Genomic DNA, 18,232 nt, shown 5'->3' with positions numbered 1-18,232 from the left:
GGAGTAACTTCAGTATGCTGGGACTGCGTGTGTGAATCGGTGGCCTTTGGAGTCTGCTTTGTTGTAGGAATTGGAAGGGAGCGGAAAAACTAATTGGCTTCCACATTTCCAGAGGTGGGCTGGAAATACTAAATTAAATTTACAAGTGTACTCCCAGGAACCTGTCATGCTCGATCAGAAGCACGAATTAGCCTGGCAGCAATTGCAACGTCTTGTTTTACTTGTCCTCCAGAACAACTCTGCGCCAAAATTCTTGTTTGTAATCCACACCCAATCTAGAATTTTCTTCCATCGGGATATATGCATATTTCATCCCATTGTGTTTATGAGAGCTGTCCTTAGGCAGTTTAATTCCCATTTAGCCCTTCAGAGCTGTGCAGCATTTGCAGTCAGTTGCAGCCTGCCCTAGTGTAAGCCATGTTGCCAGCCAGCCACCCAGAATCCCACCAGGCACTTGAGGTCCTTGCACCCCATTTCCCTCATTCCCATGGAGGAAGAGGTGCGTCCTAGGTGGGCAGAGCTGCACTGCAAGCTGAAACCTTCTTTCTGGATGAGCACCAACGGCGCTGCCCTCTCTGAGCCCCCTCCCCGCACACCCGCGGCTGGGAGACAGGAGATGGGAGACATCGTTAGTCATGCAACTGTCCCCCGGGGCCGTGCCAGCGAAACGATCTTGTTCCCTCCACACATCAATATTCTTGACACCCGTCTTAAAACTTAGGTCATGCATATCCATCTACTCTTTGGAAAGTGTCAGAAGGGTACAAATATCCCTTCACTATTTTTAGGGCCGTATCAAAAGTATTTATCAGCTTTCTGGCACCTCATCCCATTTGTCATGTTTGATGCTCTCTGCCAGTTGGTGGGGGAGGAGGATAAAGTCATTTAGAAACCCAGTGGAAGATGGGTGAAACTCCATAAACTAAGACCACAGTGATGGTGTGGTGCCTGTTTTCACCGTCAGGAAGTGCCTGTTGCGATTCCCAGACACTGGGCAGAGCAAAGGCTCAAGGGAGTGGCTCATCCTCAACTCGGATTCACCCACCCCCAGGGCAGTGGGGATGTGGAGGAGGTCTGCTCAAAGCCCAGCACAGGGCTGAGCTGTGAGAGAGGAGGACAGGTGATGTCTGTTGACTCCACCAGCCGCTCTGCGTGCTATCAACACTTCCACGCTGCATGGTGATGCTGAAGGACCACTTCCTTCAGCGTGTGCCCTTGGCTGCGTGTCCTAGCGCAAGCGTGTGTGAGGAGGGGGCTCAGTCTGTGTGCTCTACATAATTCATGCTGCTCACGCTAGGTGGTACGTGAGAGGTGTTGAGATTCTCATTTTACCCTACGCTCGTTGCCAATGGGAAGCTCTTCCAGCTCCTCCCTAGCACATACCCACGTCAGGTGGCCCTTTAATGTGCAGGTAACGCATTCATCTGCTTCGTGCCACGAAATTGGGCTGTTTCCTTAGTGCGGTTGGCTTTTAGAAGGCAATGTATTCAGGTTGAAACTTTGCCCACATACCATCTGCTTCAGCCTTATCTTCTTTTGACAAGAAAACTGAATATATAATGTCCACTTGGCTTTCCCAGCATTGCAGAAGGTTGTGGTTTTGTGTTAGGTTTGCAGTTTTGGTGCTCCCCAGCAGCTCTTGCAACAAACTCCATCTCTTGTTTTCAAGGGAAAGATCAGTGACAAAAATCAATACTGTCTTCATAGCTGTAACAAATGCAACCCACAGCCTTTTTTTAGGATGACCACAGGCTCCCATCGTACGGCTGAGGCCTATTTGCAAATATCGATTTGTATTACAGATTATCTGTAGCCTTTCATATGAAACCTTCAGGTCTTGCAGCTTTGCTCTCTGTGCTCGGTTCAGTATCAAAGGTGCAGCTATAAATCAAAAGACCTGCCTGTAGACTCTGTTGATAGCCAAGGTTGCCACGTTATGAAAATGAGGCGTTTCAGGGGTTTTTTTAAGCTTCTTAAGGAGCATGATGCTCGCAAAGCTCCAATTGAGTGAAAGCACTGCTTTGGAGTCACAGCAGACTCTGTTTACTCGAAGAGGGGGGAAAAAAAAGTGGAACCTTCATATGCAAATGTATGGCATTTGGAAATGTCATATAGCTGCATCTACATATAAATAAGCCACTCTCAGAGTGCAGCTCTAGCAAGCCTGCTTTGATAGAGAAATCGTGTAGTAGCAGACAAAGGAGAAGCAGCAGGACACCACTCTGTCGAGTTTGGGGAGTTTTATTACTTAATCGCAACTTAACTAAGCTGACTAATATTGCTGTGTCACTGTGTGTTAGACCCGGCCCAGTTGGTTTTGCTGCCGGAAAGAAGCCTGTGTTTGTTGGTGCTGCGTGGGGCTGTGTGGTAGGGACAGTGCCCTGTCTCCTGTGGCCCAGAAGATAGAGCTGAATGCAGAGGTGCTTCCTACATCAGTATCCCTCCTAGCCACCCTCCACCTCATTCTGTAGACCCATACCTGCTTGCTCTGAAGGAGACATGATTTGGTCACATAAAGACAGACCTGCTGCAGCTAACATCCACATACTGGGTTGGTATTTCCACCTCCATAAACCTGGTATTAGGAGTAAATTGCAACTCTTGGGCATGGGTTTTCAGAGAGAAGGACATAGAGAGGAGCCTTGGTCCACTTCCCACCGTCCATTTTTGACCCCCTCCAGCACTGACCCTCATGAATAGCTCGAGGAGAGGCAGATGGGAGGAAGAGCCGTGGCTGAGCTGCTGGGAGGAATTTCTCACAGAGGGATGACACCCGCCTGGCTCGTGCCACGCTGCATGTGATGGATACAGCTTTCGTCCCTCTGCCTTCAGGCATGCAGGCTAATTGGAGGGAAACTCACAAATCTCTAAAGTGACACCAACTTTTTTTCAACACAGAATTACACTAATAATAAGGTTAACTCATCATCTGAGAGCTCTGTCATGAGCTGCCTAAGGAGATCATATGCAAGGAGAAAAACAACAACTTTATTCCTTTACATGGCTGGTTTCTGAAGGGGGGGGAAACTGCTCCCACAGGGCTGGCAGCGTCGCTCTTAGGGGGATCTGAGTGAAGGGAACATCAGCTGCATGCCAAAACCAAATAGTGCCTGATTTAGCAAAAAGAAGGATTTAATCTGTCCTAGGAATGGGGTTAACACAGATTTATTCAATCCTGGCACAAAAGAAGAAAGCACAAACTGTAAGGGCCCCTTTACCCAGGGCTTTGATGAATCCTCAATACAGCCCTGCATCATTAGATCACACCCGTAGCAGTGATGACCGGCCTCAAGATGGGCCCCTGCAGCGGCAGGCTTAAAGAGCTTCATCTGTGTCATTTATCCGCAAAAGTATTGAGGGATGACTTGGTGACAGCTAACACAGAGACATGGGAGCTGAAAAACTTTTCAGGCTGCCGGACTGGGAAGGAGGCAGGTGCCATTCACACGCAGCAGTGAACCGCTCCATGAAGCTGCTGAAGGAAGAGGTCAGTGAGTCATCTCTCCATGTCCCCAAAATCAAGTGTGTGGGTGGTCATGCAGCATCTGCTTTAAATGGCAGTAACCTCAGCTTTTACCGACAGCCTTGGTAGGGGTCAGTGGATGAAATGGGGGGAGTGGGGAGGAGAGAAGGTCAGATAAGGTCAGATGGCAGCCTGCTTTACCTCCCTGAATAAAGTGGTCACCCCAGGGAGGAGTTGTGTCTCGGGCGAGCACCTGACACTGCTGGTTTGAAGCAGGACGTCAGCCCATGTGGCGTGGTGTTTTTCTTTTCTTCTTCAGCTTGGCTAATATTGCTGGGTATTCCTGTTCAGGTGCATGAGCCTGTGCTTGTAGTTCTGTGCTGTTCTGGGGTTGTATTGCACCTTGTATCACAGTAGCTACTTGGCAGCACCTAGGAGCACGTAGGAGCCTCCACTGCTGCTCGGGGTCTGTAAAGTCTCTAGGGTGAGGCATCTGTGCCTATCCAGTGGGTACAGCTGGACCATGGCCTCTGAAGAAACAAATGAGGGTTAAAAAAAAGAAGTTACATTTAGTTTTAAGTAGACAAGTGGTCTTGATGTGTGCATGAGAATGATTAATGAGTTGCCTGATTTCAAGCATTTTTCTCAAATAAGGAAGATACATTCGCAGATGTTGTAAATAAAAGTGTTTCTTGACTTCAGAAGTTCGGAGATAGCTTCAGCTTATGTAGCATAGCCCATATATATATGCTGACAAGCTGAAAATATTTTGTTCTCCATTTGAACATCTGGGGATTATTAGTGTCTTAATTCATTGGTTTCTATTATTAATAATGGCAGCAGGCTGAATAATTACGATACAGTGCTGCAAAAGACAGAGCACAATATTTTTTTCCCAAGCACACTGGGACATCTTGCCATCATCTCGAACATAAAAAGCACAAGATTATTTTTAAATAGGAAAGTGGATGTTATCTTATTCCAGGGAGCTCATTTGCATAGGAACATTTAAAATTAATAAATTACTGTGTTTGGCAAACCTATTTTGTGCCTGGGAAAAGAAGCGAGTGTAATTTAATTCACAAAGTTCCATTTCTTTTTTTTTCCCCCTCGGTAAAGTAGCTAACATGGGGAGGGTACTTTTTGTGCCGTGGATGTAGGAAGGCGAGCTTCAAGTTCGTACTTGAAGTGGCTGCGGGATGAAATTCGGCTGGGGCTGTGGCATGGCGGTGCCAGGCACTTTCAGCTGATGCTCCGTGTCTCGCTTTCCACCAGCTCTCAGGGAGAGTGGGCTGACGAGCTCCCCTTGAGTGGCAGCAAGCAATTCCTGCCGAAGTTCCGCTCCGTTGCCCACCCAAGCAGTGATTTTGCTTGTCCTTAGTTGCTTGCACACATTTTCTTCACTGTAAAGAGGCACTCAGTATTCACAAGATCAAGATGCAAGGCTTTAAAGGTATCAGAAGAAGAGAAGGTACTGTGTCAAGGTAAGTGAGAGGTCAGGTCTGGGCAGCTGTTAAGGGTGAGGTACGGTGGGATTGGTGAATGGGAGCGTGGCTGCTGGCAGCTCTGTGCAGGGCAGGGTGCCTGGAGATGTTGAGCAAAGACGCAGGAGAAATCTGTTTTCTCTCATCAGAGCTGGGATCTGTCATCACGGTTCTTCATTACAAGGAAGCCTGCTTAGGGACTTGATCCTCGTAAGGTGCTGTGGGACCTCAGTTCCTGCTAGGTGCTATTAGAGAGGAGGGGAAGTACCGGAAAACCTGCTAAAGCAATTCTGCAGTTTCAGAGGGAGCAACACCATTACCACCCCGTTCCTCCTGACTTTACAGAGGGACCTTCAAGACCCATTCCTGCAAATGTCCCCAGGCTGGAGAAGCTCCATTTTACCCCAAAAGAGCAGCATGTCCTGACTCTGTGAAGACTCCAGATGAGTAACATAAACTGTCCTGTGGCTAATCCACAGGATTCAGCTGCCCACCCCTAGTCAGTCACTGAAGCTCTTCCATGAAACTCGGGGCACCTTTGCTCAATGGGTTGATGCTCTCTGGACCTTCATTTTGATTACAAACAAGAGCTGTCCGCACCAGCTCTCTGTCATGCAGAGCAGAAGAGCTTTCTTAAATAAGTTCCCAGAGCTATGCTCTGCAGCACATCTTTGGGAGAGCTGCCAAGGAGGTAAAAAGAGGGGAGGGGACACACTTCCAAAAGGGGTTGAGAAGGTTAAGGACATACATTTGACCCAAGAATCCCTTTCTCCCTTGATAAATCGTCTGATGATGTGATGTGTAAAGAGCCACTACCTCAATATCAGCAAGAGCTTTCAGCTGCAAATTTTACTGACCTCAGGAATATAAAGATTAAATTATTATGTAAGTCGATTCTCTTTAACCACTGTTTCCAATGAGATAGGTGTCAAAATAGCTCCTGCTGCACATCATTTGCCATCTCATCCCTTATTTGATGACATATATGTGTATATATAAATATATTTTCAGGTCCTCCCTTGGTCCAGCAATGACTGTACACTAGGTATTAACACTGTACATGAGCCAATATTTTTTCATATGGGCATCGCCTACCCACCACCATTTCCCAAAGCTCCAGCAGTAAAACCGTGAGAATTTACAGGCTGCAACCCTCCTCTTTGCTTGCCTGAAATCACCTCCAAAGTCTCACTGATTTAAGCATTGAGAGCAGCAGAATTATCAGCCCTGCAGAATTGATTGTTAAGTGCCTGGCAGTCGATTTTTGGATGTAAGAATCCTATCTTTTTCCTAGATTTTTATCTAATTTCTCCGAAGTGGATTGCAGGAATTTATGACTGGAAAGAATTTCCTGGGCACTCCAGGCAGTACTTCATATAATCCTCATCAAGGGTTCTAATGGACTTACTCCTTTTGACAGTGGCGCTACTCGACACGTTCAGTTGTGTAACAGAAGTCACACGCTAGCTCAGATGGGAGCTGGGGACCGGTGAGGGCTGCCCAGAGGAGAATCTGGCTGCATGGTTTGTGCTGTTTGCGGAGTCGGGTCCTGCAGCTGGGCAGACTGTTTCAGCTTGAGATTCCACCTTCACTGACATACTTACTCAGGAATCCTCATGGTACACATTCAGCTGCCAAAGACTGAAGGAAAGGCATATATCACCACCAGAAATTAAAATAAAGAGAATACAAAGTATGTTTGAAATTATTCTTCCACTCCTCCTTAAAAGAGAACAGGAACAGCCAGAGATAGTAAGGAATGTAGACAAGATAGCTTTAAATAATTTATTTAAAATTTTAAGAGATAATCCATCAGGAAAAGCAAGATTACTGAGGGGGTGGTCAGTCACACTGGATAACTTTTCAAGACCCAATTGTCTCAGCATCTCCCTGCCATCCAAGAAAGGCTGGAGAGCAAGTGTTCAACTGGGAAGATTCTTCTAGTAAGCACGACGATAAGCTGTTCCAGTCTACACAAAGTAGCATCTGGCCTCAATGCATTTAAAAATAATCTGTTTTGACTGGTATATCTTCTGTGATAGGCTATCATGTCATGTTCTGGCACTAACAAAAGATGTGAACAATATGAAATGTCATGTTAGGCTAAAGATGCAAAAATGTTGCAGAAATGGAAAAGATGTTGGTTTCATCGAAGTGGCATTCTCTATCAGAAAAATGCTTCAAGAAGAAGATCTCTGAATACATTTGATCTGGAGGGTGAGGGTGTATTTCTTTTTCAAATAAAAAAGGGAAGCATTTTGAGGAATGTGGCAGGAATTACATTTGTCCAGAGACAGGAGGGAGTGACCCAATCAGCCCCATTTTAGCTCTAGGTATTACAGCTCCCATCTCAGATAATAGTTGTTGCAAGAAGGAACAAATCTGTCGTCTCGGGGCAAAGAAAACTTTCATGCATAGTTACCAGTAACAATGCAGGAGGTCTAATGTTTGAAGAGGAGTTACAAAATTTAACATATACTGAAACCTTAGGAACTTTGAGTTGGGTCTGTGCCATTGCCTGATTAATATGGAGCTGTGGGTAACTTGGTCCTTAAGCTTTGCTCTCTGTAGGCATAAGGGTGGTATGGTGGAGGAGCTTCTTAGTTTAATGACACTGTAATCTGAGTAGTCTGGCTTGCCTCCAGGACTGAATTTATATATAATCTAAAATTATAATAAGGGAGGAGGTCTTAGTTTATTTCACTTAGTTTAAATTTTAAAAATTTTGTTCAGCTATTTGATTCATAATGTAAACATTTTTTTAAATTTATATCCTCTCCTTTTAGAAATGATTCATAGTTCTGGTTTCATAGTGATATAAAACCTGCGGTGCATTCATGAGAGTTAGTATCTCATCAGCAGCTGGATCACTGAGAAGTGCTCAGATCCTTCAGAAATTACACCAGCCAGTTTTAACATGAGGGAACATTTAAAGCTTGTCCTGGTGCTTAGGTCTCTATTTTGAAGCTGAAAATATGTTTTATGTAATGAGAAAAATAACCTGGTTTGAGGCAAAGGAAATCTTTTGAGTCAACTCAAAACGTGCTGGAAGAGGGGAGCTGCTTCATCTGAACTAAATGTGGCTTTTATTGTGAGCAACTTGAAATGGCAGATCAAACTAAAAACAGGTTTCCACTCTCTCTGCCTTAATGTTCACTCCCTAACTCATTTAGAGGAGTCATCGGTGGAAATGAGGGACTGCATACGCTTCATTTCCGAAGTGTGGTGGTCTCTTCCTAGCCAGATGACAAGTGCTCCCGGATAAAGCATTTGCCCTATGAAGCTTAGGCCTTCTCCTTTCTGATTCAGCAAAGCATTTCCCACCATCACATTACACTTGGAGGCGTAATTATCAAGTTCCGCAGGATCCTAGATTTACTTTAAAGCATGCTAGAGACCTATTTTGAAGAAAACATGGTTTCTACCCACACTATTGCAGGAGGAGGAAAATTCATTCCTCTTTTAACCAGCCCTACAGCCTACACACAGCGAGAACATCTGCAAGTCTGGGAGAGGTCCTGCTCCCCCTTTCACATCCTGGCAGATTCGTCTGTCCTGAAAGTAACTATTCCCCTCACCACCTGGAAGCGTGCCTTAAAACAGAAACCACTTGGCTTCTTACCATTTTAGCAGCGCTGCTGGCTCATCTGAGAGAGGAGGGGTTCTCATGCCGGTTGAGGGTGGTGCATAGATGTAGCCAAGATGTCTCAGTACCTGGAAAGGAAGGATCAGGGAGACACGCACCCCCACGCACCCTCTCCTGTTCTTCAGAAAGGAAGGAAACTCCCACTAATGGCAGGGATGAAGGAAACGGCATAATATTTTCCACGGAAGAAAAGCTGTGTGTTAATGAGGATCCTGTACTTCCCACTGCAGTTTTCAGGACAGGCTTGTATGTGGGCCACAGCAGAGGTCCAGCACAGCCAAGAGCCATCGGCATGTTGTACATCACTATGTGTGCATGGAGTCCAGCAAGATCCCGATCAAGATCTACCTGTGTGCGCTGGGCAGGTCCATTAATAGCTGGCATATGTCACACAGCTTTTTCTGTTCCAGGAAGATTTCCAGGTGGAAAGAAGGAACTCAGATGAAATCCTGGTGGGATAACTCTATGTATATATTCCACATGCTGGTAGCCAGTGCCTGACCTAGAGGCTGATAGATAGGTAGCCAAAAATGTTTAGCACCAGACCAAATGGATCTTTGAATCTCAGCTTTTCCCAATAGCAGAAATTCCTGGAGAAGTTCTCAAAGGAGGTTATGCCATGCCTGTAGCATGCCTCCTGTCATCCTGTCCTGTCTGCGCTGTCCCAGAGACAGCCGTCAGCCCCAAGCCCAGGAACTGTCACTGCACCGTGACAGCTGAGTGTACCTCTGCCGCCGTGACTGGCTGGGAGGCAGAACACAAGCCATAGTTGTTTCATAATAACACTTGGGGACTTCCTTTGGCAGATACAAATGCTTCAGCTTATTTGTACGTAAACTACATTTCCTCAGATGTCGATCAAGAGATTTTTTTTCTTCTGTTTTTAATTAATTGTGGCTAGATGCTGCTATCACAAAAAAAAAAAAGGACTTTTACCATCAGTATTGGTTAAGTGGAAGATTTTGCCAAAATTACCCAGATTAGTTAACACCTCAGAGGCCTGCAAGATTTTTCTGAGTTTATTGCAAGGACCGCTCTGCATTTAAGCATTGAGCACATCCTTGTTCCACAATTAAATGAACTTTCATTTTCCTGGCTACGTGGAGGGAAGTATTTTCTGGGATTTGCAGCCTCAGGGCTGTTTAAGAACTGCAGAAATAGGGGCAGAAAGTCAACCTATTTTAAAGGTGCTCATGCTGTGGGACGGGGAGGAGGCCATCCGTCTCAGGGGCACAGGCGCACAGCACTAATGACTCCTGGTCTTCTACTTCATCCATAAAGTTACCTTTCTGAATACGTTGTGTTGAATGACTGAATGCATTGCAATGGTATGTTACTGCAAATGTCCAGAGTCTTCCTCCTCATTGCCTTGCCTTACCTGGGTGTGAGGGGAGAGTCTGCAGAGGGTAACACAAACAGTCGGACATTTCTCACGTGCTATGCTGTAGTCAGCTTTTGAATAGTCAAATTATTTTTTCTGGTGTCTCATTTGCTGTAACTTGAGAGAAATCAGATGTGCAAAAGAACAGCAGCAAACCTTGCAAAGCTTTGTATCTACATCAATCTTGCTGTTTCAGGGTGCAAACCATTGCTCTTGCTTCCCATCCTTCACACCTTGGGCTCCTGATTTTCCTTTCTTTTATATGTTGAGTTCTCTCCATCGTGTTGCAGTATCCTGCCTTGTCAGGTTAATGTTCCTTTCACCTGTGTTCACAGAGAATGCAAATAAACTGGAAGAAAGTGCAAGAGGGATCTACATCCCTTGTCCAGAGCATTACAACGGCTTCTGCATGCACGGCAAGTGCGAACACTCCACTAACATGCTGGAACCGTCTTGCAGGTAACTCTTCTCCTGCCAAGGAGGGGAAAGGCTACACACATCAAAGTACTGACTTACAAACCAACTCGATCTGGGTAAACTATGGAAAAGAATGGTAACCATGGCCCTTTGTGCTACAAGACCCATTAGATTTAAATTATTCAACAAAGCCCCCATTTTATGTGGGTAAAGCACATTGAGTTACGCAGAGTGCTATTTCATTACAAAACCATTCGGTAACCTTCAGCTATATTTAGATATATTTTGAAAAGCACTTCACAAAGAGCTCAGACAGCCACTGGGTAACCTCCTCAGCCCAAAGAAGAGGAGAGCCACCAGGAACGTGTCCCTGCTATGGCAGGGGTGATGCTTGTGGGGCAGCAGGCCTGGGCAAATGTGCCTTCTCCAAGTGGGAGGTGGCTTTGGAGTAGGTTAGAGCAGGAAGGAAGTGTGACAGTGAAAGGACATGTTTCTGCAGTGGATGCCTCCCTGCAGAGGTGGGGTATTACTGCTGAACTCCAGCCTGTGAGAGCAAAGATACAGACCAGGGCGATCCCCCGGGGCAGAGCCTCAAGCCAGCTTCTCCCAGCTACTGCAAACAGCCACAGCACTTTTTGCTCTTTGCAGCTGCTGAGTAGAATGGATCTCCATTCAGCTGGAAAGTATCCTTTCCTCAAGCTGCTAGCTGCTGTGGGAATGCAGGACAGGAAAAGGGTGGAAGCCCAAGGCTTGACCCATCAGGGTTAGTGCTCCACCAACCCTCCTGAGAAGAGCCCGAGCAGTCTCTTACGGTCTCTCATGGTCACTACTGCCATCGACCTGGATTTTTGCATCTTCTTGCTTGGGCTTTCTAGGGGAAGCAGGGCAAGAGCTAAAATGGCAAAACCACTGTTTGTTCCCCAAAAATCACAGAAGGGAGATGTCAGGCTGCAGGATAGGAACTAGTGAGCAGCGCAGCAGGCGGCATTGGGGTGGATGGTTGCAGCATCAACTGAGGGTTTTTTATAGCAACTAGATAAAATGTAAATGATGTATCCACTTGCAGGAACATCTAATCACATTTCATATGGAGCTTGGATGATTGCTTATCACCTCCTTAGGAGTAATCTGCATAAGGAGCCACAACTAGATGGCTTTTCACCCTCCCCCACCTCCCAAAGAAAGGGAGAGATCTAAAATATTTTGTGCAAGGACCTAAATGGATTGTCATCACAACATGCAAGTAGCTCCACTTGATGTTAGATGAGTCCCGGTCCCTCCTGGGCACCTCCTGGCATTATCACAATGTCATTCACTCTTGCACATCTTGGTGACATTGAGGACCTGAAGTCTTCCATCTAAGAGGTGGAGGAGTCACCGGTGCGCTCTTTGGGGTGGGGAAACCCGCAAAAAACCACATAAACTTGTTCGTTGTTGTTGGTTTGGTTTGGATTTTTTTTTTTTTTTTTGATTCTTTGAAAGCAGCAAGTGTAACTGGAAAAATATTTTGTTTCAGATGTGATGCTGGCTATACTGGACAACACTGTGAAAAAAAGGACTACAGCGTTTTATACGTGGTTCCAGGTCCAGTACGATTCCAGTATGTCTTAATAGCGGCTGTGATTGGAACCATCCAGATTGCGATTATCTGTGTTGTAGTCCTCTGTATTACAAGGTCAGTATCTCTGGAAATCTGCAACAGAAAAAGGAAAGACTTTTTTTTGGTTTTCCCACTTTCTGAGACGATTATACTGATTTCTGCAGTGACACTACCGGTAACAAATGCCGATTAATTCCCCAACAAACAGGAGATACTGTCTGGTCCAGCCAGTCTGTGCTGCTTCATTATTGTGACTGAATTTTTACTTTAATCTTAATCAAACTTAGGTAGCAGCGGTGCCTATGGCAAATGAAGTTTCCTATTTTGTATTCAGATGCTTGGACAAATATTGTTCATATAAATAAGGGGAATATAAATACAGCAGCTGGATCAACACTTAATAAAACTAATCATATCTCCATCTGGTTCCCTCAAGGGCCCATTCCCTTAGTCCTAATCAGGCAAAGCACATAAACTTTTAAGCCTGTTTGCAACCCCATTGATTAAATGATTTCATTAGGCTTGTATAGATTTCAGAGGTACTGCTCATGTTTAAGGTTTTCACTAGATGGTGGCACACCAAGCCATACATGATTTTTTTTTTTTTTCCCCTCTAACAACAAAAGGGTTGTTCAAATGTAAACTCCAGGGCAGTTCAGAACAAGGGGGGTAAATGCAATCCTTCCCCTCCTACACACACTGCTCTGCTTCCGACTGACCTACCTTACTGTCTCTGCGAGGGCTTGGGATAAGTGCTGAACTTGAAGCATCTTCAGGCTTCTCTCAGAAACCGCGAGATTAAATCCGCTCGGCCAGCAACACTGATAACTCACTCTCTTGGAAATAAATTTCTTTTCAAAAGATAAAAAAGCAAAGCAGCCAGGTGTCAAACCTCTGTTGAAAATAAACCCTCTAATATACCCCAACCCCCGTGTTGCACCACCTGGTTGGAGGACAAGTATAGCATTTGTTCTAGGAAAGATTAAAAAAATCATAATGTCTCTATGATAAAAATCATAATAAATTCATGCCTTAGGCCAGGTCCTCCTCTGACCTAAGGCATGAACTAAAACTATCTGATGAAACGTAGCTTCTTTTCTGGCCAAGCCGAGTCCATCAACTGGACAGTAAATGCCAGGTGAGGCAATAGGTTACATTGAAGTCATTCAAACAACCAGAAATGTAGTGTGTAGTAAGGGAAAGGTGGTGGTGTAGGAACTGATAATGGAACTAAGGCTCTGTATCGTTTTGTCAAGTGACTCTATTTTTGTCACCTTGATGCAGTCTAACACAGGGCACTTTATACTGAGGAATGAAGGTGGCATGCTCAGAGTGATGCAGTACTGTAATGCAAATTACCCATCACACTGTTTCCATACAGGGACGGCACCTTTCCCCGCACGCTTTGTAACCAAGTCAATTTATGATCTTTTGACTTTTTTCTGTAATGCATGTAATTACTGCAGAGCATCCTCCAGCCCAGCATAATGATCCCAGATACATTTGCAGAAGTGTGCTCTTAAGTGGCCTAAGAGAAATCCGCATGACAAGAGAGCGTTGTGGCAGCATATACATAAGTAATTGAGTTTTTGAAGTCATCTGCTTTGGAGAACCTGAGTGAGTTGGTTTGAACTCCACACCCTGAACTCTTAAAAGCACTAAAGTCACCCTGCTAGGTTCCTGGGAGAAAGAAGGGAAACTTCACTCACGCAGAGGTCGCTGTGGCCAAATTCTTTGCTGCTCATTTTAGTGCAGCTTCACCTAATTAATTTATCAAATGAGCTTGGAGCACTGCATCCAGACCCTTGCATTTGAGCCACATGAGACTGCCACTGTAAATCTTTTAGCTGTCGTTACCATTGTTCCTCTTAAAAGTCCTACCTGTACAAGTAGTGCAAATCGATGTGGTGTCCTCCTTAGCTGGAAGGCTGTGAGCATTTGCCAGGCACTTCTAAGGCCATTGTTTCACAGATACTTTAATCTGGAGCTGTGCTGCTGACAGGAGCAGCCTGCCCTTCCCCTGGCTCCTGGGCACCTGATCCTGCCGATGCTCTTGTGCCACCATGCACGTTTGTGTAGCCACACAATGAACCAGGTTGGAGGACAGATTCAGCTGAACCCTCAGCCAATGAAATTGGTGGTTTGCTTTGGAGCAGCTTCATGCCTTGATGAGGTTGCCCACCTGGCTACTTGCTGCTAGTGCCAGCAATAGGAACAAACGGCTGGGGTGGAGGACTAGGGGCCCAGATGCCAAGAGGTGCAGGGGAAGGAGGAGCGGCATAGAGTAGGCATGGTCCCTACACCCATGGACTATCAGCTCAGGGGTAAGGCAAAAGAGAAGCAGTGATAAAAGGAAAGGAGGATGGTAAATAATATAGGTCTGGCCTAGTGTCATAATGATTCTCAGCAGTTTTCTTTACAGCTTTGCATTTTTAGTGCTTCCCTAATGGTTAGTCACAGCAGCTTATTTATGTGAAGAAATAACTTGATTAAAAATGAATGCATAATGTGTTTTACCTGCTATGAATCACATTGTGAGTAACTCAAGCTTGCGAACAAGCTTCAATGGAGGGAGGGAAGGCAGCCTGCGCTCCAGTACCTAGTTTACATTGATATAACTGCTGTGTTCATAAATGAATGCATCCCCCACACAGAGCACTACAAAGAACTTTTGATTAGAGAGTTATGGACCAAGAAAAAGCTGTCACTCAATTTTATCAAATTATTAAGTCTAAAAAAACTGGTTAAATGCCAACGCCCCTCTTAGGAAACCCAGGCACACTTCCAACACAACATACCTGTAAATGCAGCAGCCTTTCATTTACACAGTTGCGATGTCAGTTACTTGGCCCTGGAGCCTTCCCAGCTTCCCTCAGTTAGTAGTATACAGTATTGTGTAATTAGAACATGGGTGTTTTCCATTAAGAGATGCTTTTTCATCCTCTTAGTTGTAGTAATCTCTGAGTTTGAAACAATTTCTCTCAACCTTGGACTAAGAGACTGTATAGACACCATCAGTGTTGGGTTTGGGAAAGCACCTGTGAGATGCTCATCTCCTTGCTTCTAGCTGGAGCAGTCGGTATCCACTGTTCTCTGGGAATGCCCAGTTGCATCCCCGGGGATTGCTGATGCCCTGGTCATCCCCCAGCCACCTGGTAACTCCATGTTTCCTACAAAACCAGTTCAGCTGTGCCCTTTTTGGCTTCCTGTGCCTGGTTCCCCACCTCTGCTTTGCATGGGGCAAAGCAGGGCAGTGCCTTGGGCTGCATGTCTTCATCCTTGGGGACAGGGGAGGAACACCGGGTAGCTCTGTCAGTGCTGTCTCCAGCTGAACGGGTAGGAGAGGCCACCTGGGGACAGTCAGGGCTGGGAGGCTGTCAGCGCGCACATGAAATGCGGCTCCGTGAATCAGCCCCGTGTTTGCTAACAGCAGCTCCCTGGCTCACTCAGAAAGTTTGATCACCTTTTTAGGAACACACAGTGAATTATGAGTTTGTCATGAAATCACAGACCGTCTAAAGTCTGCATTAGTTTCATAATGAAAGCTGTGCTGTGACCTCGGAGAGCGCAGGAGACGTGGGCTTATTTTTCCTGGAGTAATGATCGCAGCCTGCTTTACTGCTTCCAAGAAAGGAACGAGGCAAAATATAGCACACAGCCATACAGTTTCTCATGAGGGGGTGGTCCTGTTGGCTTAAAAGTGAGGAAGTCAGGACAATCTGACCCATATTTTGTTAGACACTTACATAATGGTGTTTTGAAATGCTGCAAAAGGCCTTAACCCCTTGCTTAGCCTTTCAGTTGGCATCACAAAGTTGTAGCATCGCTCCCATTCACTGGGTTAAAAAATGACCTTGTTAAGGGGCTAGTAAAAATTCGTTTCATTCTATTCTGCTGTTAGGTGTTAGAGACGGAGCTGAAAGCAAGTGCTTTGAGTACTCACTGCCCTGAGTGGGTGGGCTCCCCCTGGCACATAGCCCGTAGGGTTTCGCAAGGAGCAGCTGAACACCTTTGTGTAACAGGAAAACCCATTTAGCCCAACACAAGGGGAATTGTTTTTCCCACATCAGCATAGTCTCCAGTACTATGGGCCTTTCTGTCAGGCCACTCTAGGAGGGTGTTTCGGTCTTCCTGGTGTAGCTACCCACAGAATGGCGGGCACACAGGCTGAAAACACGTACTGAGCTCCAGCTGAAGTTCTAAGGACAAACGTGTGTCCAAATTTGGAACAGCTCGTTCCTCCTCCTGTGCCAAATGTTAACTACACCACCCTGGGTAAAGGACCCTTCTTACTGCTGGTTGTTTCTCTGAGGCTCACTGTGTTCCTACCGGTACCACAGATGCCAAAGGTGTGAGCATTGGTTGGTCATCCTGCTGTGGTTCCGCTCACCCCCCAGATTCTGCCGTGACCCCCTTGTCTTTCAGCTGCGTAGAAGATCCCATGGCCTCCACAGGGCTAAACATCCCCATATTCTCTGCCTTAGGGTGCCTTTCCCTGTGAGGAAACCAGAACCGTGCTATTACCTTTCCATTTCGGGGGGAAAGGCTTCATAGTCCAACCCACAGCTGGCTCTGCTGCAGGTACAAGCATGAAACATGCCCTTGCTGAGGAGCGCCGTGAGGTCCTGAGGCAGAAGGGATTTGCTTTTGCAGCCATCCAAAGGAAAATAAGATTTTGGTCTTTGCAGCATGATTGCTTTCTGCACTAAGCCCAGCCGCCCTGTGAGAAGCGTAGTGCTGTGCAGGCACCCGTAAGTAAAGTAGCTGCTCGCTAATGAGCTGAGCACGGAACATTTCCATGGAGACTAATAGGGATTGCAGACGCTTAGCTTCTCCAAAAGGCAGCCCCCGCACCCGTTTTGTAAATACTTCACAGACCTGGGACACTGAGCAGGTGAGCGTAAGACCATCCTAAACCTTCCACCTGCACCTCGCTGAAAATAAATCTGGCATTTGAAGATGAGAGACGCTGTGCAACTGGGGCCACTGCCGTGCAGCCGGGTCACCAGTGCTCACCAGTAAGGCTCAGGAATTTTGTCTCCCTTTCCGTGTTTTTGTTTACCTGTGGGGTTGGAGGGGCTTTTTGTGGTGCTGTTGGCATTAGCCAGCCCGTTTCATTTTGCTGACAAGAAAACGCACTGAGGGCTGTGGGGGCTTCTCACCCCCATGTCCCCCGCCATCCGCGTCACCTCTTGAGCAGACGCATTGTTACAAGCCGTGTATTCTCACAACTCTCTTTTCCAGGAAATGTCCCAGGAGCAACAGAATCCACAGACAGAAGCAAAACACAGGGCACTACAGTTCAGACAACACAACAAGAGCATCGACAAGGTTAATTTAAAGAGCGCATGTTTCCACAATGGCAAAACTAACTGCAGAGAGCTTGGACTACAAAATACAGTATTATAGACAAAAGATTAAGACAAGATCTACACATGTTGCCTTGCATTTGTGGTAATCTACACCAATGAGAACATGTACTACAGCTATATTTGATTATGTATGGATATATTTGAAATAGTTATACATTGTCTTGATGTTTTTCTGTAATGTAAATAAACTATTTATATCACACAATATAGTTTTTTCTTTTTCATGTATTTGTTATATATAATAAATACTCAGTGATGAGAAAAAAATTGCCTTTCTTAAATTTGCTGTATCTCATAGCTCTGTATAGTCGTGGGATTTTTGTATATGGACACTAACAAATCTCTTCTTTTTTTTTTTCTTTTTCCAGTTCTAGTGGCAATTTTGAGTCTACTGAACTCAGTAGTAGGGTTTTGAGTTGGTCCAAGATCAGCGACAATTATGGATGTGGGAAAGGTGAAGAATAATTTAACCTACATTGAGGAGGGATAAAATATTTCAGATCCGGAATCAACTACATTTCATCAGCCGCCTTCTCCCATACTATCTATCTTTTACTCTCCCATAGCTTAGGAACTCTGCCTTCCAAATTAAATCCTAACCGATGGGGAAATGGAAATTCTTGGTAACCGCGATGAGAGTGTCGGGGATAATGTTTCGATTTGGGAGGGAATTAGGTGTCCGTCAAGGTGAACCCTACAAGAACACTTTGCGGAATCTTCAACTCCGGTCACCGGAGTGAGTGAAAATTGCTTCTTACTGTTGATTGAAAATTATTAGGTTAAAAAAGTTAATAACATAATAACAGCCGAAATGCCAGCACCATTTGTACCTCGTGAACATGCTGATATAATTTATTTTTTCAAAGAGA

General features: G+C 45.5%; 1 protein-coding gene across 1 annotated transcript in view; it reads left to right on the top strand.

Moving 5' to 3' along the window:
* The window catches only part of TMEFF2 (transmembrane protein with EGF like and two follistatin like domains 2), a gene marked incomplete at both ends in the record, with an annotated part of 128,873 nt that extends 111,045 nt beyond the window's left edge, over positions 1–17,828 (top strand). Inside the window, 4 exons of the mRNA XM_084265053.1 lie at positions 10,310–10,433; positions 11,908–12,066; positions 17,236–17,322; positions 17,732–17,828. Coding sequence (XP_084121179.1) covers positions 10,310–10,433; positions 11,908–12,066; positions 17,236–17,322; positions 17,732–17,828 — 467 coding nt within the window. The remainder of the gene's footprint in view (positions 1–10,309; positions 10,434–11,907; positions 12,067–17,235; positions 17,323–17,731) is intronic.
* Between the last annotated feature and the right edge of the window lie 404 nt (positions 17,829–18,232).

Source organism: Gallinula chloropus (assembly GCF_964237585.1).
Source record: "Gallinula chloropus genome assembly, chromosome: 5".
Taxonomy (NCBI): Eukaryota; Metazoa; Chordata; class Aves; order Gruiformes; family Rallidae; genus Gallinula; species Gallinula chloropus.
Note: the sequence above shows the minus strand (reverse complement) of the source record. Positions and strands in the feature narration are given on the sequence as shown.